The following is a 24,856-nucleotide window of genomic DNA, read 5'->3' on the forward strand; positions in this document are numbered from 1 at the left end:
TTTGATTCTGGTCAAGGGCATGTACCTTGGTTGCAGGCTAGATCCCCAACAGGGGGCGTGCAGGAAGCTGGCTGATGTTTCTCTCTCATTGATGCTCCTATCTCTCTATCCCTCCCCTTTCCTTTCTCTAAAATAAGTAAAATATATTTTAAAAATAAATATTTCATTTAGTTATTGAGGAATTAATATGTGACTAAGCACCTTCATAGACAATTTATCTAACTAAGAATAGCTCACAGCTTCTCATGATGATAGGAATGTGTGAGGAAACAGACATAAAACAAGTAATTACAATATCTAATTTAATTTATGGACATTATATTAAAATATGGATAGAAGATCAAATGAATATGCAATTAACCATATCTTGAGAGCAAGAAACTGCCAACTTTATCATACAGGGTTTAGAACACCTGAAGAACTAAATGCAGTATAAAAGCTTGAGCATGCTATGGACAATTAAATGACTGGCAGTCTTCATTGCGGATGTCCTTATTCATACATCCACTAAGTTCGAAGGTAGGATTATTACAATTAGCTAAGACCAACAGTAGTTTTGACATCACTCTCTAATATATTCACCAATTCTGTAGGCTGGAGGAAGTGAGAAATACATATGCGTTTTGTATTGACTATTTTTAAAAAATATATAGGAGATATATGGCAATTATGGCAAAAATATCAAATATATATGCACTCCCCATTAATTTCTGTGATCTAATATAACAGTACCAAAACTGGGTTTGAACTTTTGCTATTTGAAGATTTTCTCACAATGGTGTTGTTACAAGATGGATAATTCCAAAATGAAATCCTGCCATGACTTAATACTTATTTAAAATGTATGCTTATTCCACCAAAATTTCTTTTCATTCTGAAGCACATTTGTTGTATTTAGGGATTTATTTTATTTTAATTCACAGGGATACAATTTCTGTGGCTTTGAAACATCTTTTGGGAAGAAAGAATTCCACATAATTATTTTTATAGCATTATGAGGAATATAGATGTCACAAATGAAATTATATATCAAATATGCTATACATGCATAAAATATATATTTTGGGGGTTATATTATAGCTCTCTAAATAAGCAAGCAATATATCTTAACATAAAGACTATGCAGGAATTGATGAATTGAATATAGTCAAATAAAAAAAATTAATAAAGTTAAGCTTAGAGCCAAGGCTATACATTGTGTACTCATATTTAGGGGGGAAAAAAACCACCAAATCCAATATGAAGAATTAAGGTAATTATGGCATCCTGCTGATGCTATGCTCAGAGCAGAGCAAAAAGGTGAAAGCCTTGTCAGATATACTATTGTTTTCCTATCACTGGAGTTTCACCTATGTGCACAAGGTAAAATGTTCGTCTTCTTTACTAGTAAACCCTGGAAATGTTACCTTTTTGTCCTACCTATTGTTTCTTTACTAAGTTTAACATAGTAAATTATATACAGAGAACAATTTCATTTTAATATCCTATCTAATAATAGACAAACATGGTAATTAACCGTAGCTCCAACATGCTTCCCATTAGCTAATCAGGGCGATATGCAAATTAACTGCCAACCAAGATGGCGGCCAGCAGCCAGGCAGCTGAAGTGAACAGGAGGCTTGCTTACTCCAGTGATGGAGGAAGCCAAGGTTCCCCGCCTGCCACTGCCGGCCTCTGAGCTGCAACTCTAAGCAACTATGTTGCAATTATAGAACCTAAACAAACTCCAGAAACCTGCTTTCAGCCAGCCGGGCTTCAGCCAGCAGGACCGCAACAGTGTTACAATTATAGAACCCAAAGAAACTCAGATCCCTGCTTTCAGCATCCGAGGTCTCAGAGCTGCAGCAGGGCCTCAGAGCTAAAGCCAGCTCTCAGCTCCAGTGGCTGCCGTAGAAGGTAAATAAATCCCAGAATTAAAAAAGAAAAAGAAAAAAAGGAGAGGTTGGGAGCTTCAGTTGCCTGACAGCCTAAAAACGGCCCTCAGCCCCTCACCCAGACTGGCCAGGCACCCCAGTGGGGACCCCCACCCTGAAGCAACAAGATGGCGGCTAATTTGCATACTGAAGATGGGCGGCAGCAGGCAAGGCTGTCCGCAGTCCGGGACCAGATCTGTGACCCTGCCGGGCGGGGGGCAGCGCTTGAGGCTTTCCGCGGTCCCAGGACCCAGATCCGTGACCCTTCGCAGTGGGGCGGCAGCTCGCACAGGGGCGGATTGGCCGGGGTTGGGCAGGGCATGGCAGGACGCCTGGCTTCCGCCCAGCCCCAGTCACTCTGGGCAGGTAAGCAGTACAGAGAGCCTCTGGACAGGGGAGGCAGGCTGGTGGAGGGAGGCCTGTACTCCCCACATGGCGGTGGTGACAGCTGTGATTGTGCCAAGCAGAGCCTGCAGGCTGAGCTGAAGTAGCGCCTGCAGGCCATCAGTGCCTAGGAGTGGCTGCGCAAGATCCACCCCCTGGCCCAGAAGGTGCAGGATCGCATGGACAGCCACCGTGGCAGGCCAGACTGACGTCCTCCTGGCCGCACCATGGGGGTTTGTGGATCTGCAATGCCAGAGGCCTCCAATGTGCACATCCCCCCCTGGTGTGTGAACATCCCCCAGCACAATGTCACCCTCCCGCGCCTGCAACAGTTGCAAACCAAGGCATGCACAAGTTCCCCCCACCTCTCCACCGCACTTCCATCAACCCAGCTAGCCTAACACCCCCACAGGATGTGCACACATCCCCTCTGATGTGCTCACATCCTTTGGAGAGTGTCTGGGTGTTCTGGGTGCTGAGCGTGGGCGCCTGTGAGATGACAGTGAGAAGGCAGAGTGTTGATGCCCTGTTCCCACAAAGGCCAGTGCAGCTAGGAGAACACCACTGGGGGGTTAATGCAGGTGCTGAGGCAGGAGCAGGTGCGGACAGACACACCTGGTGGGCACGGGTGGCCCTCGCTGAGGTGCCCTTGGTCAGCGTTCAAGATCAAGAACCCAGAGGCGGAGAGGAATTCCGTCCTCTCAGGGAAACAGTGGTATAGTCGGGGCAACTGTAGAGGAGGAATGTGCACTTTGGGTGGCAGCACCCATGAGCGAAGGCTGCCCTGACTGAGCCTCGCTTGCTTGGAGCCTAGCGCACTCCTGCCAGGCAGCAAGTGACAGGACGTGCTTTTCCAAATTAATGAGAGAAAACGTTGATTTTCCTGCTGCCCACGAAGGTGGAAAGTGAAGTGGGGAGTGAGCGAGGTTCCCTGTTTGGGGGTTCCAAATCTGCTTTTGGTTTCTTTCACCACTGACTAGAGATATACAGGGTGTCCCCCCAAAATGTATACAAACTTTGAATACCTACTAATTCCAATGGTTTTAAGCATAAGAAAGAAACAACAATGGAGCTGTTATCTGTTAAAAGTGTGGGCACAAACAGGTAGTTGGACATTCCCTGAGGGGTCTCAGATTGGAGAGGGTGAAGGCCAGACTGAGGGCCCCCTTTCTCCCCGCCACCCCAGTGCACAAATTTCGTGCACCAGGCTACTAGTAAATGTGAATAAAAATTAACATAATGTATTGATACTTATATCAACAGTGTTTACATTTAGAACATTAATTCAAAATATATTCAGAAATTATTTTTATTTTCTTGTAAAGACAGCTTCAGATTCATTACTTTGTGGCTAATATAATATCAAGTTTTTAATGCTGTTCTAAATTTATTGAGGGGTGATGCTGTTTCCTTAAAGGCTCAGTATAATGGGAATATAAATGTTTAACTTACAAGATAGCCTAGTTTCAGCCACTCTTATATGACTCAGGTGATTCTTTTAGAATCATTCCAATATTTTAATATATCTTTTAAAATATGGTACCTTAACCTCTTCACAGCAGTCTAAATGAGATCCAATCAATGTTACATATAGTGAAATCATTTACTTATATTTAACCATTGCTGTTCTCATCAACTGGGATTCCTAAACCTTTATCAGAATACAGTGGGGCCTTGACTTACGAGTGTCCCGACTAAGGAGTTTTTTGAAATACGAGCCGTCTCTCGGCTGATTTTTTGCTTTGAGTTGCGAGCTAAAATTTGGGTTACGAGTCACCTTCAGATACCTGACCGCTATTTGGCTCAGCGAATGTCACAGTGAACACCACAACATCAGCCCAGCACACATGTCTCACTCGTTCACTTTTTGATTTGACATATGAGTAATTTGAGTTATGAGCTCCGTCACAGAACGAATTAAACTCGTAAGTCAAGGCCCCACTGTACTCATATTTATAGTTAGTGTTTTAGGAAGTGGGCATAAAACTTTATAACCATCCTTGTTAAACATCAAGCACAGCTACTAAAACTCTTTATTCATATCTGCATTCCAGATATCAGCAGTCCTCCTATTTTCATGCCTTAGGGGTATTTGCTTCTTTGGCATCTTTCCAAGATGTTCATACAAAAGTATTCCCTAAGTCAGATAAAGAGTTTCTTCCAAGTAGCTCTTGTTCAGTTATTAATCAGAATAAGTTTTATGCATTTTTTAAAAAATATATTTTTACTGATTTCAGAGAGGAAGGGGGAGGGAGAGATAGAAACATCCATGATGAGAGAAAATAATTGAGTGGCTGCCTTCTGCACGCTCCCTACTAGGGGTTGAGCCTGCAACCCCAGCATGTGCCCTTGACTGGAATTGAACCCAGGACCCTTCAGTCCACAGGCTGATGCTCTATCCATTGAGTCAAACCAGCATAAGTATTGTTATGAACAACTGGATATTCGTCTAACAGCACTGATACCTGGCAGTCCATCTAGTATGCCTAGATATCATGAAGTATCTGCATAATCATCTTTGTTATCAAATATCCATTTATGTATATGTACTAGAGGCCTGGTGCACAAAAATTTGTGCACTTAGGAGGGTCCCTCAGCCTGGCCTGTACCCTCTTGCAGTCTGGGATCCCTCGGGGGATGACCACCTGCTGCCTTAGGCCCACTCCCCGGGTCAGTGTGTGTCACAGTGACCAGTGATTCGCAGTTGCTCTGCTGTTAGGGTCAATGTGCATATTACCCTTTTATTATATAGGATAGATAGAGGCCTGGTGCATGGTGGGGGCTGGCTGGTTTGCCCTGAAGGGTGTCCTAGATCAGGGTGGGGGTCCCACTGGAGTGCCTGGCCAGCCTGGTTGAGGGGCTGATGGCTGTTTTCAGGCTGGCCACAGACCTTTCAGGGTTATGGCCCCCACTGGGGTGCCTGGCCAGCCTGGGTGAGGGGCTGAGGGCTGTTTTCAGGCTGGCCAAGCCCCCCAGCAGGGATCCTCACCCCATGAGGGGGTGGCCATCCTGGGTTAGAGGCTGATGGCTGTTTGCAGGCTGGCCATAGCACCCAGCCACCCAAGCTCCCAGTGGAGGCTGGCTGGAAGCAGGTATCTGGGATTTATTTAGCTTCTATAATTGAAAGTTTGTTGACTTTTGCGGAGGCCACAGCCTGCCAGGGCAGGTGGGAAGCTTGGCTTCCTCCATCGCCAGGGAAAGCAGGAGGCTTGGTTGCCTCCTGCTTTCCCCAGGTCCATGGCTGACGGCCGCCATCTTGGTTGGGTTAATTTGCATATAGTCACTCTGATTGGCTGATGGGTATGGCTTGGGCATAGCGAAGGTATGGTCAATTAGCATCTTTGTCTTTTATTAGTGTAGATTAGCAATTTGCAGAGAATTTGAGCATAATGAAAATAACTAATATTAATCTCCACTCATATACTTATTCTTTATTACTCAAGATTATTTCAGGATTTAAGTACAGTCAGTCACCTGAATATATATCAGATAACATTATCCTATCTAATAAAGAGGGAATATGCTAATTGACCCCCACTCTGTCGCAAAGATGGTGGTAACCACAGCCAATAAGGAGGGAATATGCTAATTGACTGCCCCACCCTCAAAGATGGCAGTGCCCACAGCAAATAAGGAGGGAATATGCTAATTGACTGCCACACCCTCAAAGATGGCAGCACCCACAGCCACAAGATGACAGCCCTCATTCCCCTCAGCCCCACCAGGGTGGTGAGCATGGCTGGGGGCGGGCCCGGCTGCTCCATGTGCCTGCTTCCGCAGTTCCCCAATCGCCTAGCACCCAGGGCCAGCTCGAAGCACAGGCAAGCCTTGGATGGTGGCTTCCCAGCCACCCAGGGCCAACCCACGGCACAGGCAAGCCTCAGATGGTGGCTGCCCTACCACCAGGAACACCTGAGGATCAGGTAACCAGGACTGGCTGAGGCTTGTGCTGCAGGCAGTGGCAGCAGCAGAGGTGTGATAGGGCGTCACCTTCCCCTGATCACCAGGTCATCTCCCGCCCCTGAAGGCTCCCGGACTGTGAGAGGGGCAGGCCAGGCTGAGGGTCCCCCCCCCCTCCAGTATATTAATTTTCAAGCACCAGGCCTCTAGTACAGTATAAAAGTATATTGAGATTTTTAAAAATTTCAAATTAGATTTTAGATTTATAGGACACTAGTGCTTTTTGTTTGTTTGCTAATTGGAAAAGAATGCAACCTAAAAATTGTTGTTTATGGCCCTGACCAGTGTGGCTCAGTTGGTTGAGCATTGTCCCATGCCCTGAGAGCTTGGTGGTTCCATTCCCGGTCAGGGCATTTGCCTGAGTTGCTGCTTAATCCTCCGTGGGAGGTATGCAGCAGGCAGCTGTTGGATGTTTCTCTCTCATTGATGTTTCTCTTTCTCTCTTCTTTCCTCTCTCTCTAAAAAACATATTTTAAAATATAATTGTTTTGTATGTTTTTATCTATTTCATATGTTATCTAACCTATATTCCTCATTAAATCTTACTAAACATTTAAATTTGGCCTTCACTTACTACAAATCAGAATTGAGAACAAGATGGGTCAATCTCCAAACCCACAAGAAAATCTATCCTCAAAACACTAAAAGGACTTAGTTACAAGGAAGTCTCTTTTGATACTGTGGCACTATGAGGTGACAATGTATTCATCATATTCCCAAAAAATTAGGACTATAAATAGTGGGAAAATAGCCAACCGTGACTATCTTTGTTAATGACGGATTAGCAGTTTAACTTGTATGGGATGTACATTACGGCACATTTTTGGTTTTTCTTCCAGGTAAGGGAGCGACTGAGGGTTTCTTTAGAAAGAGTCTCTGCACTGGAAGAAGAACTAGCTGCTGCTAATCAGGAGGTAACATACCAAACTTTCTCCTCTTCTGAGGTGCAATATCGCTAACATTATATCCCTGTGTTTCATGTCACATTTATGAAAACTGTCACACAGAATAAATTACATTCTGTATCTGCCACTGAACAAGGCCTGTTGAAACTGGTTGCCAGTCATGTTTTCTCATTTCCGGTGATTCAGATCTGTCACTAAGAGATGAAAGGAGACTTAGGAAGGGCTAGTGACATGGGAACTAGTGAGATGGGGATTGAGAAAGACTGCAGTCAGAATGCCAGTCCTTCTGAGAAGCAAAACTTGGCTCCAAAATTGAAAAACATGGAAATTGTCTGTTAAACTTAGATAATGTTGCAAATGAAGTTAATTCCTTGGAGATATAAATATATTTCCCCTAGGGACCTTATTACTCTTATCTTCTAAAAAACGTTGTGCCCATGTTTAGTGGCATCATTGAATCCATTTCATTTTACCTAATTCATGACTTTAAGAAAGTGTTTTGTAATGATCTCAGATTTAAAGAGCTGTTTTTTCTTTTCCTTTTTTTTAACTTTAGAGATATTATTTATTTATTAATTTAAAATTTATCTTTATTGTTGAAAGTATTACAGAGCTTTTTTCTTTAGAAGATTTTACCTCTTTTGGTTATTAGTGCACAAATGAACTTGGAGTCATTAGACTATAAAACAAATTTAAGCTGTGTATACCACAAAAATAGCCCTATCTCTCTTTCTTTTCTTCCCTCTCTCTTTCTCATCCACACACACACACACACACACTTTATTAATGAGGATATTTTTTCCCAGAACTTTATTCTTATACTGTAAATATTGTTATTACTAGTGGACATAATAGAATAATTCAATAATTATTGAATTATTTAATAAATCAGTAAAGAAGTGGGAAGTTAATGTAATTAATTATGTATTATCAAGGGATTTATAAGAAAATAATATTCACATTTACACTACACACACAAATTCACACATTTTCAAATCAGACTAAAAATTTTATCCAATACAAACTCCCTGCTCTTTAAAATAAGCTGAGGCAAATGAGCAAGTTTACATATGCTTTGTTTGTTCCAGGTTTAACAATTTAAATATCAGAAGTAATGGACTTTTAATTACAGGAAGAATGAGTTCCATGGGAATTAAAGGCTAGCAGTGTTAAAAAGCATAAATGGTGGAAAAAACAGTTTAAAATATATAGAGCAAAAGCTTTTTGGCAACCAGATAGCTTAACAAACTGGATGGAGAAAAGAACTCCTAAAATAATGGGTAATAACAAGAACTCAGTCCTTTCAGGAGAGAGAATATGTAAATTATCTGCAAAGTGAGTGTGCTAATTCCTAGAGTGTGCAGTAAGAAAATGTTAACTGTGTCTATTTTGTCATTGTTAATTTTGATTTTCATTTATGTTTATCTTGGGCGAATCAAAATATTTTATTAATAAGGGTAAACAATCAAAAGGTTTGGTGACTACTGATTTGAAAGTCTTGCTTAATATGACATTGGTAAAGTTTCTATTTGTCATAAACAAAGGTGTAGTAGGACCACTTGGCTGAAGTATTTACGCTGAAATAAAAATGTTCTATACATTCAAGTGAGGCTCTGAAACTTTGCTCCAGAAATGGCAACTGAAGAGTCCAGTTACGTAGAGAAACAGCAGTAGTGGAGAAAAGAGTTTGTTGTCTTTAACACAGTTTTAGCCCTCAAATATTGTTATTGTCTCTTGTAGGCTGAATGGTACATTTGATTGCTTATACTAGGACATAGATTCATTAATTTTAAATCATTAGAATTACTCTCAAAACACTGTAGTTTTTCTGAATGCTTTTGTTTTGTTTTAAATTATTTATATAAATAAGAGGAAAGTAATTGTGTACTCATTATAAACTTTAATATATTTTGTTGTTGTTGCTTGTAATAAATTTCCATGAGGCTTAATCTGAGTTAAGGAATGCAAAGATCCATTAAAAAAGGTAAAAAATAAAGGTATCTTAGTTCTCACAATAAATAGTTTATAAATAACTAGTGGCCTGGTGCACGAAATTTGTGCATGGGGGGGCTGTCCCTCAGCCCGGCCTGCACCCTCTCCAATCTGGGACCCCTTGGGGGATGTCTGACTGCTGGCTTAGGCCCAATCCCTGCGGTCACAATCCGGGACTGCTGGCTCCTAACTGCTCGCCTGCCTGCCTGCCTGATTGACCCCTAACTGCTCCCCTGCCAGCCCAATTGCCCACAACTGCCCTCCCCTGCCACGACCCGTCTCCTCCGCACCATGCAGAGCTGCGGGACCCCCAGACCTCACCACGCGGAGCAGCTGCTGGGCCCCACCTCCACTGTGCATGTGGCCATCTTGTGGTGGCCATCTTGTGGTGGCCATCTTGTGACGAAGTTGCACGTGAGGGCCACCTAGGCTTTTATTAGTATAGATTAGTGATTTTTAAAGAAAGAACATAAGAACAAGTCAACTTTTCTTTACAATGCTATTTATATTTCACAATGAAATACTAAAAAAAAATCAGAAAACACAGCTTGACTTGTTTCTCTATAGTAACAGCAACTAGTACAATAAATTTTTATAAGTATTCATTGTTTATTGATGATGATACATTTAGGAAACTGACAAAAGTCAGTTTAGAAAAATTCATGCTAATGGCAGCTTTAGAAAGGGGAACTAGATAGTTTGGGTATTAGAGAAAGTAATTGAAGAAGGTACTTTAGAAAATAAAGAGAAAATTTTTATTTCAAAAGGAAAAACTTAAGAGCACATTCTTAAGAGTCACATAAAAATATGTAAGATAGAAGAAAAACAATCAGTTATTAGAACAAAATTTCTGCAAATGACTGGTGGTTGGGGAACATTTCATTTGATGCTTTAGATTTTAAACTAAAACTATGATGTAGTTAGTGTTCCTTATAATTCCTTTTTTTTTTTTTTTTTACCTAGCATGAATCTGTTCACATTCTACCGTTTTTTAAATTTTTACTGTTGAAAGTATCACATATGTCCCCCTTTTTCCCCATTTACCTTGTCTAGCTTCCCCTGCTCCTTGCAACAGATCTTCACCTATTGTCTATGTCCATGAGTTATGCATACAAGTTCTTTGGTTGATCAATTCTCACCCACCCACCTCCCCCACCTTTCCTCTGAGATTCCACATTCTGTTCCATGCTTCTATGTCAGGGCGCATCATAACGACTGGTTGTTCCGCCATTTGGTCGAATTGCATATTAGCCTTTTGTTATATAGGATTTCTGTCTGCTCATCCCCTATCCCTTTCTGCTATATAATTCTTCACAGTTAAACCTATTAGGCAAAATTCAATCATAATGATTATGTTTCATAACATATTCCAATATGTAATATATACTTATACATAATGTGTGCCATGTTAATATATTAATAACATAATGATATAGTATACTATATTAATATATAATGACATATATTACATAGACCTTTAATATACCATCGAGAACCTCTTCAATGGTCCTAACCTTTAAATCCAGCTCTAACTTCCACTACCCCTACTGCCTCTACTAAGGTCTTGTTCAATCATTGTATTCATTGTTTCTGAAAGCAGCCCACATTTTTCCTGCCTCTAAATCGTATGCTAATGTCTCTCTTGGAATGCCTCCACAACTCCACTTCACCCACTGAAATTATAGTTCCCCATTGAAACTCAAGTTCAGACATCATCACAATTTTGATGAAATATTTTATGGTTTCTTGCCAACAGCCATTGCTCTTTAGTTTAAATTGCTAAAGCTTATTGCTTCAGCACTTATTATGACCGCTCACCAAGCATTAAGGTTAATTATATGCCTGCATAATCCAGGTTGTTAGTTCCCTGCGAAAATGGACTGCATCTTTCTCATTTTTATTTGTTTCACTCAGTACAATGATACGAATCTCGTGATCAATATATATTTGTCCAATTTCATTATATAGAGTTTGTGGTAACCAGTGTTTTCACATTATTCCTTAACTATTTCATTAATAGAGAGTTTGAATAAGTTTAAGCATGCTCAATAAACACCAATGCATTGGTCTTATACATCAAATTAGTAAGATGTTTCTTCTTTCAAAATATAATTATTGAGCAACTACCATATGCAGAAAATCCGAGGAGTCTCTGACAATCAGGAATAGGAAAAAATAAAATAAGTTAAAAATTATGGAAATTTTCATGTAATTTGCCCTCAAGTGATAGCAATGCACATATAAACATATTGGTAAAATGTAATTTGGTGCAAAATTAGAAGTCCAGAAGAGCAGAGAAGAGAAGGGTATTTATTCTGATTATAGAAGCCTCACCTATGAAGAAAGACTAAGATTTAGCTTCAAAAATGATAGAAAACATTTCAGGCTGAGCAGCCAGTATAATAAAGAGAGCCTGAAATTGGTTGCTTCTATAATAATGTATAATGTGTTAGTAAGAATCAAGTTGTGAAAATATGTAGAAGTGGAGGGTGGAGAGACTGATCGGATCAGATTTTAGAGAACCCTGAACGACATGATCAAAATTTGAAATTCATACTTTATAAAATGAGAAAGTACTGAAGGCATAGTTTTGATTTGATTTGTTTTTGTTTTTTAAAAAGAATATCATTAAAAGGATGTGTGGTGTGCGTGTGTGTGTGTGTGTGTGTGTGTGTGTGTGTGTGTGTAAGTGTTATCTTAGAACTGGAGAGTTGACATAATCTGATATAACTTGTTGATGTAATGATCTGATATGTGATTTTGATCATAACATTTCAATTCAGCAAACATTTGATGGGTATATTCTGTTAATCAGGCAGTATGTTCACTACTTGGGATCAAAATATATAATAATAAAACGCAAATATTAATAAAGCAATCATTTTTCTTTTTAGTGTGGGAGATAGACATAATAAAAAGTAATTATAATGGTGAGTTATTTAATGAGCAGAGTTTTAGGTTGGGAAGATGAGAAAAGTTATGAAGATGGATGGTGGTGATGGTTGCATAACAATGTGAATGTCCATAACACCACTGAACTGTACACTTAAAATGGTTAAAATATTAAATTTTATGTTATGTACACTTTACCACAAAAAATGTAATTCTAATACAGTATGACTAATGTGAAAATTAAAGTAAGTGCAAGGTTTAATAAGTGCAAAGTTTACTTTCTTTTTTTAATATTACAAAAGAGAGTAGTTAATTGTATGGGCATGGATGAAGAAAAGCAGAAGGTGTTAAAAAAAAAAAAGTCTTCCTAGAGAAATCATGCCATTTGCAAGAGCATGCATGAATCTTGAGGACCTTATATTGAGTGAAATAAGTCAGACGAAGAAAGACAAATACTGTCTGACCTCACTTTCATGTAGAATGTCAAACCCATATTAACAGTAGATTAGTAGTTTCCAGGGACTGAGGGGTTGAGGGAAATTGGAAGCCTTTGGCCTAAGGATACAAGCTTTTTCTTACAAGATGAATAAGATTAGGATATCTAATGTATAGTATGGTGACTATAGTCACCAATACTATATTGCATGCTTAAAATTTGCTGAGAGTAGAGCTTTAATGTTCTCATCACCAAAAAAAAAAAAAAAGTGACTATATGAGATAATAGCTGTGTTATTTAACTTTTCTGTGATAATCATTTTTAAATACATACATATATCAAATCATCACATTTTGCACCTTAAGCTTACATAATGGTATTTATTAATTACATCTCAATACAGCTGGAAAAATATTTTTAAAAAGTATTCCTACAGAAAAAAAGTTACCTTCAATTTGAAGGGCGACTATAAAGCACTTATCAAATGGACTGGGAGGAAGAGAAAGCCGGCAGCAGGAGGGAAGGGGAAGAAGCTGCAGTGACTGGCAGATCTGAGTTAGGGATGGCTGGACCAGGCTTCCTCCTGTAGAAAATGGTGAGCCAACAAAGAGTTTGTAAGGAGGGAAAAGATATGATCATAGTTTTAATTTTTCAGACCAATTGTACCTACAAAAATTAAAGGTAAAAAATATATATGATAGTAAATGTACTGTGTTTATAGTTCAGATTATTTGAAAGAAAAAATATCTTGAAAGAAATGAGAGGCTAGTGTGAGAAAATACTGAACTGTGTAGAACAGAAGTATTACACCTGTCTGTCATTTCTTATGTCTTTTTAGTGCTGGAAAATATAGCTATAGATGAAAGAAAGCAATACTAAAATGAATATATATAATCAAAATTTGCTTTTATTTTTTTGCCTGTTTGAATAGCCCACACAGGCTGATTGTATTTTTGTTACCGCTTAAAATTGGAAGCTACAACAAAGTAAAATCAAAGCAAGTAAAAAGAGAAATAAATAGATTACATTCTAAGAATATGTATTCTCCTTTAGAAGTCTGCATCACATGATCTTGCTCATATATGGAATCTAATGAACAACATAAACTGATGAACAAAAATAGACCCAGAGACATAAAAACATTGAACAGACTGTCAAACCTCAGAGGGAAGGCAGGGTAGGATATGGGGAGTGGGGCGTGGGGGAAAGATCAACCAATGAACTCATAGGCGTATATGCATAACCCATAGACAGACAATAGGGTGGTGAAGGCTTGAGGGGGCAGAGAGAGAGAGGACAATGGTTGAAAAAGGGACATATGTAATACTTTCATTAATAAAAATTTATTTAAAAAATAAAGAACTTTCATGGCCAAATAAAGTACTATTTACATTCAGAAAAATATTGGATCAGGATAGTGGGAGGAGGTTGAGGCAACAAGCATGTTTGAGAGGTTAATAAAGCCATGGATGGGGCATGGCTATTGCTTTAAATACATCTCACCATTTAATGATCACAGCAATCCTTTGAGTTGGTTTAAAAACAAGTATTCTGTTGAATTTATGGAAAGGAATGGAAAAGGTGAATAAATATGAGAAAAAAGTGGAACTTACCTTAAAAAGCCAATAAGAAGCTGGGAAGGAGAGATGAAAGCTGGAAACTCAAGAGATTCAGTCTTTGAAGCAAATAAACATAGTGATAGAAGTACAGAGATAGAGGGATGGGAGAAGGAAGGGAGAGAGAGAGAAACAAAAGAGAGAGTTTTATGTGTAGGGATTGGAGGTGATCAACAGTGTCAAAAGTTTCATGAAGGCATTTAAGATTATGTTTAATATGAGGTGATTAGACGTACCATTAGAAGGTCACTAGAAATGCTTGCAAAGAAAGTTTTAATAACTGTAATGCAAGGAGAATAGCTCTGATAAAAGGAAATTGAGTCAGACATTTTAAAATGTGAGATGCTAATACTCTTTTGAGAAGTTTTCAATACAAAAAAGTGGAAAGTAAAACCTGAATATGAAAGCAATAATAAGAGATAGCCTACTGAAAATGCTTATAGCCAATAAAAAGAAAGATGGAAGACACAAAGGGAAGGGATTATTAATGGACAACACAATAGAGGATAAGCATGATTTCAAAACCAGTAACAAGTAGCAGAACTACTTCCTCTGAGAAATGGGGGAAGGAGAAGGGGATGTGTAATGGAAACTCATTAAGTTTCCACAACACTTAATCTATTAGAATTCTATCACAGCATTTCCTTGTCTAAATCTATGAAGTTGTGTTATTCATAATAACTTGAAAGAAAAAGATACAAATATGAAGTTAAAGTTGTCTCAAATGACTTTAGTCACTTTGAATAAATCCAGAGGTGAAATGTTCCTTGGAACTTAACAGGGGTAAAAAACAGGATGCTTCAGAAATCCATAAGCAACTCAGCTATATTTAGACAGAAAGAAATTTAATGGCTAAAATAATCCCAGAAAATCATGTGAAATGTGGGAAGGTTGTTGAGCAGTACTTATTAAAGGACTGGGGTAACTGATAACAGTATTATTCTGAAGTTATTAAATTATTTCAGAATCCCAAAATTGAGGTTATTTATCTTGATAGACCCTGTGCCAATTGTTCATTTCCTTCCTTCCTTCCTTCCTTCCTTCCTTCCTTCCTTCCTTCCTTCTTTCTTTCTTTCTTTCTTTCTTTCTTTCTTTCTTTCTTTCTTTCTTTCTTTCTCTTTCTTTCTTTCTTTCTTTCTTTCTTTCTTTCTTTCTTTCTTTCTTTCTTTCTTCCTTCCTTTCTTCCTTCCTTCCTTCCTTTCTTTCTTTCTTTCTTTCTTTCTTTCTTTCTTTCTTTCTTTCTTTCTTTCTTTCTTTCTTTCTTCCTTTCTGCTTTTAATTCTATTTCTTTTTTTGTCTCTGAGTTAAAAGCAGACATAATTTTTGTTTATCACTGCCTTTATAATAACAACTAATCTTACAATTTTCTAATGTATACTACATATCCTAATTCAGCTGAGTTGTTTATTTTCATCATTAGTAAGTGTGTGAAACTATTTTCATTATTAGTAAATCCCATTAGTCAAAATCAAGTTTTTTGTTTGATTAACATTTGAAGCAAATCACCATGGCTAAACTTACCAGGAAATAGCATTTGTTTAATGACAACAGTATTTGCATAAGGTACTGATGTCCTTGAAGCTCTAAGCATAAATCCCTAGAAGACAATGTAAAATTATCTGATGTGATGTTTTAGCTTGCCTGCAAACTGTTAGGAGTTTCCAAAGGATCCACTTAGTGGAACCAATTTTCCCTGTTGGAATTGTATTATTTGGGGGTAGAAAATTATATAGTTTTGGAATGGTCTATCTTTCAAACTTCATGACATTTGGATGAAATAATATACAAGAAAGTATGTTGTAAACTTTATGTACTAAAGTTGTATTGCTAGTATTATGCTCAAAGTTCAATATCAGCTAGTTAGTAGCCAAGTAGATAAAATTTCTTTTCAGTTGACAATTTGAACTTGGGGATAAACAAAATAATAGTATTTTATTTTATACCCAGGCCTAAATCTCCTTTTATTGGGTAAATAAATACTGTACCTTATTTGTTTATAGGAATATCCTGTACCACTACCTGAATTTTAAAAATCACTTGCAATTCACTTATTTATGAAACTGGTAATAATAAAAGCATCTACAATTTCGAGGGGGAGATTATTCTATGCCTGGCACTGTGCTAAGCACTATAGAACACTTCCCCCAAACATGCACATGGGCACACACATGCATACATTTTTCACTTAATCATCACAATTACCCTATGAGAAAAGTATAATTACTACTAGCACTTTGCAAATGAGGAAAATGAGGCTTAGAGGAACCAATTGAAATATTATGTATGTTATCCCTAGTTAGCAAGAATCAAAAGCCAGAATGTCTGACTCTGAATTTGAGTGTTTAGCAGTTGCCACTGGAATGCCTGGCCTTTCTCTTAATAAAAAAGTAAAATAAAATCTTTATACATGAAAACTGTGTTTCTAAATTCACAGCTTATCTTCTACCAGTTATTTAAATTCATCATGACATCTTTATATTGTTATATTTCCATGGATTCATAGCTTTATTAAATTGACAGAGGAAAAAACACACAAAGATGTTAACTAAATTAATAAAATGTCTTAAATCAATTAGTTCAATTAATGTGACTTTAAATTGCCAAATATTGGGTTGAAATTAAACACTCAACTCTGTAAAAAAACACACACACATTAAAACATCTAGTATGAGAAGTAATTTAGATGAATTGGATTACTGGATTTTAAACCTTGCATCTAAATGCTTTTCCTTGGTATAGATAACAGTATCAGTGGCTCTGGCTAGTTTTCTGAAGTTCATGGCATAAGAGCATTGTATTGGTCATTATTTTCAGTGTAGAAAATGTGAGACTTGAAGTTAACATTAAACAAGATGAGAGGATTTCTGCAGCTTTTTTTTTAATTTCCATTTCATTTTTAAAGGAGAAGAACAATGAAGCTCAAATGTTGAGAAATTTGAAAGTTCAAATAAGCGAACATTTGAGACACTAAAAGGATATGATTGTCAAAAGGATACATGGATTGCTTTAATCTGTTTGTTGTTGTTGCTGTTATTTTATTATTTTTGTGAATAGTAATTTGATTGTTCATGAATTTAATTTTTAAAATTTTTGTAGCGGAAAACATAACAAATTTCATCATCTGGTACATACCATACATAATTTATTTGTCTTAGCCTTTTGGGGGAGGGTTGCTTTAACAAACTAGCATAGTCTGGGTGGCTGAAACAACAAACACTTATTTCTCACAGTTCTGGAAGCTGGAAAGTCAAATATCAAGGTGCTGGCAAAGTCAGTGTCTGGTGAGAGCCTGCTTTCTGGTTCACAGATGGTGCCTTCTCTTTGTGTCTTCTCATTGCAGAATGAGCGAGAGAGATCTCTAGGGTCTCCTTTGTAAGGGCACTAAATCCACTTCATGTGGGCTCCACCCTCATTACCTAATCTCACTCCAAAGGCCCCATCTCCTATCACCATCACATTGGGTGTTAGGACCCAACATACGCATACTGGGGGGACAGAAACATTCAATCCATAACACCATTACCATGCTGAGCCAACCTGCCAATTCTGAGGGCACAATCCTTCACAAGACTGGCCTCACTTCTGACACCAGCTACATACAAGGGGTTCCCAAATGTACTCTCAGGTTCAGTAGTTCACTAAGAAGACTAACAGAACTCATTGAAAGCTAATATACTCATAGTCATGGATTATTTTTTTTTAAATTGTTGTTTCAATTTTATTTTTTAAATAATTCTTTATTGTTGAAAGTAGTACATATGTCCCCCTTTCCCCCCCATTGATCCCCCTCCAGGCAACCCCTGCCCCCCACCCCAGGCCCTCACCACCCCATTATCTGTGTCCATGGGCCTGATCATGGTTTATTATAGGGAAATGTTACAGACCAAGTTAGCCAAAGAAAGAAGCACATAGAGCAGAGTCTGGGAGGGTTTCAAATTTCTACTGTCCTTAGGATGCATTTCTCTCCTAAAACTGATATGTGATAACACACACAGAGCACTGCCAACCCAGAAAGCTCCCCAAATCTCTGAGTGTCCAGAGTTTTTACTGAGGTTTCATTATAGGAGAATCATGAATTGTTTGTCCATGTCATTGACCTCAGCCTCCAGTTCAAGATGCAAAGCCTCCTAAATCACATGGTAGGTCATTCTGGCATAACCTACAACTAAGGTAAGACTATTAGGTGTGGCGTGCCCCATCCTACGATCCAGACCCCACCCTAAACAAAGCTATTTCTAGCAGGTGTAACAGATTACTTCCCAAAAGCTGAGGACAGAGGCCTCCAGCACAGCAGTTCTTCCTCTATAGACACAGCAGGTCCTCACAGCCAATTGGCCTGGAGGTCAATTCCTCCCAGTGATACCAACAACAATCAAGGCTTAACTACAACAAGGCTTAACTACACAGGCCACAAACGTGTGCTCTAAGAGTGTCCACTTCAGATGACTGGGGAGGCTGAGCCACTGGGCCCTATAGGACACCTAGCACAAAAAGCCACTCTATCAACACAGGGAAGCAGCCAAAATGCAGAGACAAAGAAACATGTCACAAATGAAAGAAATGGAGGAAAGCAAACTCCTGTATATAGAGTTCAAAACCACAGTTATAAGGTTACTCAAAAATCTTCTACAAACCTCCGAGGTAGTGAGACCTTCAAGGATCTTAATGAGAATGCAAAAAAAATGGAAAAGGACCAGTCAGAAATTAGGCATACACTGACTGAAATAAAGAATAATATACAGAAATTCAACAGTAGACTAGAGGATCCCAAGAATCAAATCAAAGATTTAAAATACGAGGAAGCAAAAAACACCCATTCGGAAAAGCATAAAGAATCCAAAAATATGAAGATAGTGTAAGGAGCCTCTGGGACAACTTCAAGTGTACCAACATCTGAATTATGGGGGTGCCAGAAGAAGAGAGAGAGCAAGATATTGAAAACCTATTAGAAGAAATAATGACAGAAAAATTCCCCTACCTGGTGAAAGAAACAGACATACAAGTCCAGGAAGCACAGAGAGCCTCAAACAAGAGAAATCCAAAGAGGACCACACCAAGACACATCATAATTAAAATGCCAAGAGCAAAAGACAAAGAGAGAACATTAAAAGCAACAAGAGAAAAGCAGTCGGTTACCTACAATGGAGTACCCATACAACTGTCAGCTGATTTCTCAACAGAAACTATGGAGGCCAGAAGGGAGTGGCAAGAAATATTCAAAGTGATGAATAGCAAGAACCTACAACCAAGATTACTCTACCCAGCAAAGCTATAATTTAGAATTGAAGGTCAGATAAAGAACTTCACAGACAAGAAAAAGCTAAAGGAGTTCATCACCACCAAACCAGGATTACATGAAATGCTAAAGGGTATTCTTTAAGAAGAGGAAGAAAATGGTAAAGATAAAAATTATGAACAACAAAGTGACAACAAATACATATCTATCAACAAGTGAATCTAAAAATTAAGTTAATAAAAAAATCTGATGAACATTATAACCTGGTGAATATAATAGAAGCAGGGGCATAGAAAAGGAGTGGACTTACAATTCTTGGGGGGAAGGAGGTGTGAGGGGTGTGGGAAGAGATTGGACAAAAATCTTACATCTATGGATGAGGACAGTGGTGGGGGGTAAGGGCATGGAGTGGGGTGGGAACCGGGTGGAGGGGAGCTATGGGGGGAAAATGAGGAACATCTGTAATAATCTGAACAATAAAGATTTGTTTAAAAAAAAAGTAAAAATAAAAAAACTGAAGACATGAAAAAATTTATAAAAATGTATATAAAGGTAATATTTCAATATTATATTTATACTTAGTAGAAACAATAATCATTCAGTAAACATTTAGTAAAACAACATTAATCACTAGCACTTATAAGTTACCGAAAGCATAAGAGCCTCTCTTTTAAGTGTTTTATACTTTTTATTTAATTTTATCTTCACATTAGTAACCTTTGAGGTTGGTGTTACAAATGTCAGCATTGATAGAGGGAGAGAGAGGGGGTGGGGAAGGGACCTGAGGCATATAGAGGAAAAATAACTTAAGTCCACACTGTCAAAAAGTAGTGGAACCAGAATTCTACTTCATAGTTCATGTTGTTAATCAGTGCTCTATATTATCTACTGGGCAGTACTAAGCACTGTTTGGAGCCTTGAGTACATATAGGTAACCAAGTCAGAAACAACCAAAGACCTTGTATGCATATATGTATAACCCATGGACACAGACAATAGGATGGTGAGGGCCTGGGGCAGGGGACCAGAGCAAGCTAGAAAAGGTCAATGGGAAAATGGGGGACATATGTAATACTTTCAATAGTAAAGGTTAAAAAAGAAAAAGAAAGAACCCCAGCTCTCAAAGAACTTATATTAGAAACATAAATTTAAAAATAATTTTAAATAGTGATAGTCTGTGAAAAAATTTACAAAACTATGGGTAGAGTATTGAAAATGTTACCCACACTTATTTTTAAAACTAGAGGCCGAGTGCATGAATTCATGCACAGGCAGGGTCCCTCAGCCTGGCCAGCAATCAGGGCTGATCGGGGCCAACCCCACCAGGGGGAGGGCCCATGGGAGGTTGGCCAGCCAGCCCTGCCCCCGATCGGGGCCCATTTGGGGGTCGGGCTGGCCCCTCCCACAGGAGGTTGGCTGGCCAGTGGGAGGGGCGGTGGGAGGGCGCTGGCTGGCCGGGGGTGAGGAGCCGCAGAAAGTTGGCCAGCCAGGGCGGGGAGGGGCCTTGGGAGGTTGACTGTGGGAGCTCACTGACTATCAGGGGGCAGCTCCTGCATTGAGCATCTGCCCCCTGGTGGTCAGTGTGCATCATAGAGACTGGCTGACCAATTGTTCCAGTTGTTCCAGTTGTTCAGTCATAATGGTCGCTTAAGCTTTTATATATGTATATAGATATAGATATAGATTAGATATAGATATAGATAGATATAGATATAAATTTAGGTATAGATATATAGATATAGATATTTTTGTGTTCTCTTAGTTCTTATTTTTATAATATGATTAATTTCATCATGTCATCCAAAATATTCCTTTTTTAGACACAAGTATACCAAATCATATATGAAAAACACATTCACTCAGTTAAGTATTACAGTTCCATAGATAAGTTATCCAATGTTTTTACTGATTTAAATGAAATTAAAAATAATGTGTTCAGGTGAATAGAGAGCATAAATCTAAAAATGAGGAGTAAGAGTTATCGTTCTGACTTTCACTGGGTTCATTTGAACAGGTTTTTTTGTTTTTTTTAAGGATGCACATGACCTACTACATGAGGGATCTGAAAACTTTCCTCTGAAGGGCTAATAAATATTCCAGGCTCAGTGGCCATATGGTCTCTGTCAAGACTACTCTGCCATTGTAGAGTGAAAGCAATCATAGACAATTATGTAAAAAGTGAGCCTGGCCATGTTCCAATAAAAATGAATTTGTGGACACTGGAAATGAAACTTCTTATAATTTTTATGTGTCACAGAGTATTCGCCTTCTTTGGATTATTTTTAACCGTTCAAAAATGCACAATCATTTTTAGCTTGCAGGCCTGACAAAAATAGGAGCCTGAAGCAGATCACCCCTGCACTCAATGATCACACAGGTCATGTCCTAGAGGCCAAATCTGTCACAGGCCGTCAGCAGCCTTTCACTGGGCTGCTGCCTCTGCCTCCAGTAAAGGGACATGAGAAAAACTGAGCTTGAAGAATTCATGTGTTAGTCCTCAGACTAAACCAGCCGTGGGCAAACTACGGCCCGCGGGCCGGATCCGGCCCGTTTGAAATGAATAAAACTAAAAAAAAAAAAAGACCGTACCCTTTTATGTAATGATGTTTACTTTGAATTTATATTAGTTCACACAAACACTCCATCCATGCTTTTGTTCCGGTCCTCCGGTCCAGTTTAAGAACCCATTTTGGCCCTCGAGCCAAAAAGTTTGCCCACCCCTGGACTAAACGGTGTATAAGGGCCCCCTGGAAGCATATTAAAATTTAGATTCATTAAATGGGTTTTGTACTTTTAACAAGTACCATAGGTGATTTTGATGAAAGCGACTTTGAACTGCTGATAAGAACCTTCATCTAAATAAGACATAAACGGAGAGCATATAACCCGTAAACAGGAGATTACAAAGCAGTGAGATAAGGATCATAACAGAAATAAGAAGGAGCAAAAGAATACATCATTTTCTATGAACAGTAAGGAGTAGTTAGGAGTTAGTGTAGACAAGCGGGTGAAAGTTCCAAGTATAAAACCTTCATTCTATATAGAATACTTATTGGGTGCAGTGAATATATTCTACCCTGGCTGAGAAAAGAAGGCTGAGGACAAGAAGGGAAAGGAGCTATCACACAGCGGACCAGAGCTGTGATCTCCAGCCGGGGGGATTTTATTGCTCTCCGGTGGTTCTGCCATTTGCTAGCTCTGTGGCTATAGGCAACTTCCTGACACCCTCTCTGCCTCAATTAGCTCCATTCTAATAATAGAACTTACCTTGTGAGGTTGTTGTGAGATTTAAATGAGTTTTTACATGCAAATATTTAAAACTGCGCTTAGCAGAGAGTAAATGTTACTGCTATTGAAGTTGAAGCTGATCTTTTTAGCCATGTTACTGTCCAACTCATTTTAAAGGTGATTGAACTGGCAGGTGAAAGGTGCAATGTGTGTCCTATGTTGGGGACTGATGACGTGGAAATTCGTTTTATCATTCATTCATTTTCTGTAAGCTTCATTTTCTTTAGCCATAAAAATAAAGTATAAAGACCACATAAGTTCTGTTCCCTTTACAAGCTGACATTTTTTTTTCATATGTTCACATTTAAAAATCACATAAAAATAAAATTGAAATGCACCCAAAAGAATACAACATATGATTAATTCCATTAAAGCCCAAGCAAATGGATTACTTTTAAAAGAATTGTTCAGAATAATGGGTTTACTGTGCTTCTTTTGTTATTTCTAAGGAATGCACTAAATGGGTAAATTCTTTTTATTGCCTTGGCTTGCTGTTTTATATGCAAGAATGACTAATGGATATTGTTTCCGCCTCCTGTATTTTCTAAAGTACAATTCAAGCACTTTGAAATCCTTTTCCCCCCTTAAGACTCTTTCCTTTAGCATGCAGAGCTAAAGAGAATTGTTCTAAGACACAGCCTATAATTTTGTCACTTCAGCTCTGACTAGGAAAAAAAAACCACAAAAAAACCTAAAGTGTGTACTTATAGTGTTAGCCATGCCTGGCTGAGGAGGTTAAATCTCATGGTACTAACAGGGGAATATAGTCCATCTTCAAAGAGATTAATTTTATTTATTATAATATACTAGAGGCCCGGTGCACGAAATTCGTGCACTGTGGGTGGGGGGAATCCCTCAGCCCGGCCTGTGCCCTCTCACAGTCTGGGACCCCTCGCTCCTTACTGCCCGCCTGCTTGCTGCTCCCTACCACTCAGCTCACTGCTCCTCAGTGCTGCCGCGGAGGTTCCTGCCACCTCCGCTGCACTCACCAGCCATGAGCCCGGCTTCTGGGTGAGCAGCACTCCCCCTGAGGGAACTCACTGTACCTCCAGGCCCTGGTTGGTGTGGATCAGTAGTTAGAGTGTCCTCCAATGCACCAAAGGGTCATGAGTTCGATTCCAGGTGAGGGCACATACACAGGTTGTGGGTTGCTTGGGCAACTGATCAATGTTTCTCTTTCTCTTTCCCTCTCCCTTCCTCTCTCTCTAGAATCAATGAAAAGAACATATTCTTAGAAGAGGACTTAAAAAGAAAAAAAAATGCTGGTTTGGTTCAGTGGATAGTGCTTCTGCAGGCAGACTGAAGGGTACCAGGTTGGATTCCAATCGAAGGCATATACCTGGGTTGCCGGCTTAATCCAGGGCCCTGGTTGGGGATTCAGCAAGAGACAACCATTTGATGTCTCTCATATTAGTTTCTGTCTTTCTCCCTCCCTTCCACTCTTTGTAAAAAAAATAAATTAACAAAAAAAAAATCAATGCAAAAATGTCCTCAGGTGAGGATTAACCAAAACAAACAAACAAACAAACACCCATTCCCAGTGTGATTATTGAAGGAGCATATGAAGTATTTGTTGAATGAATGGTAAGGGATGAGACTTTGCTTTCTAACTGTTTTAGCAACTCTGCAAGCCAGAGGGTTTATTTTTATTTTTTTTAAATATATTTTACTGATTTTTACAGAGAGGAAGGTAGAGGGATAGAGAGTGAGAAACATCGATGAGAGAGAAACATTGATCAGCTGCCTCCTACACACCCCCTACTGGGGATGTGCCCGCAACAAAGGTATATGCCCTTGACCAGAATTGAACCCAGGACCCCTCAGTCCACAGGCCGATGCTCTATCCACTGAGCCAAACTGGTTAGGGCCAGAGGGTTTATTTTTATTTTCATTTTTATTGATTGATTATTTTAGAGAGAGGAAGGGAGCTAGAGAAACATCAGTGTGTTGTTCCACTTACTAGGCTCTCTTTGGTTGCTTCTTGTCTGTGCCCTGACCAGGGATCCAACCTGCAACCTTGCTGTATCAGGAGGATGTTCTAACCCACTGCTCAGGGTGCTGCCTGTCAGGGCCCCTCAACAAAATCCCTCTGGTGTGCCCTGGCCCCTGCTGTGGGTCGGAGCTCCTCTGCCACAGCAAAGGTTTGGGTTCCATTGTCAGGTTTTGGGTTTGATTCCTGGTCCAGGCTGACTGCTGCTCAGCAAGTGACCGAGGACTATTGAAGTCCATGTGCT

The 24,856-nt window shown here is 39.1% G+C and overlaps 1 protein-coding gene across 5 annotated transcripts in view; it reads left to right on the forward strand.

Moving 5' to 3' along the window:
• The window catches only part of PPFIA2 (PTPRF interacting protein alpha 2), a 176,050-nt gene that overhangs the window by 11,023 nt on the left and 140,171 nt on the right, over window positions 1-24,856 (forward strand). For all 5 annotated transcript variants that reach the window (XM_036300686.1, XM_036300690.1, XM_036300688.1 and 2 more), the window contains exon 3: window positions 7,097-7,171. In XM_036300686.1, the coding sequence (XP_036156579.1) occupies window positions 7,097-7,171 (75 nt within the window). The remainder of the gene's footprint in view (window positions 1-7,096; window positions 7,172-24,856) is intronic.

Source organism: Myotis myotis, unplaced genomic scaffold (assembly GCF_014108235.1).
Source record: "Myotis myotis isolate mMyoMyo1 unplaced genomic scaffold, mMyoMyo1.p scaffold_m19_p_3, whole genome shotgun sequence".
Taxonomy (NCBI): Eukaryota; Metazoa; Chordata; class Mammalia; order Chiroptera; family Vespertilionidae; genus Myotis; species Myotis myotis.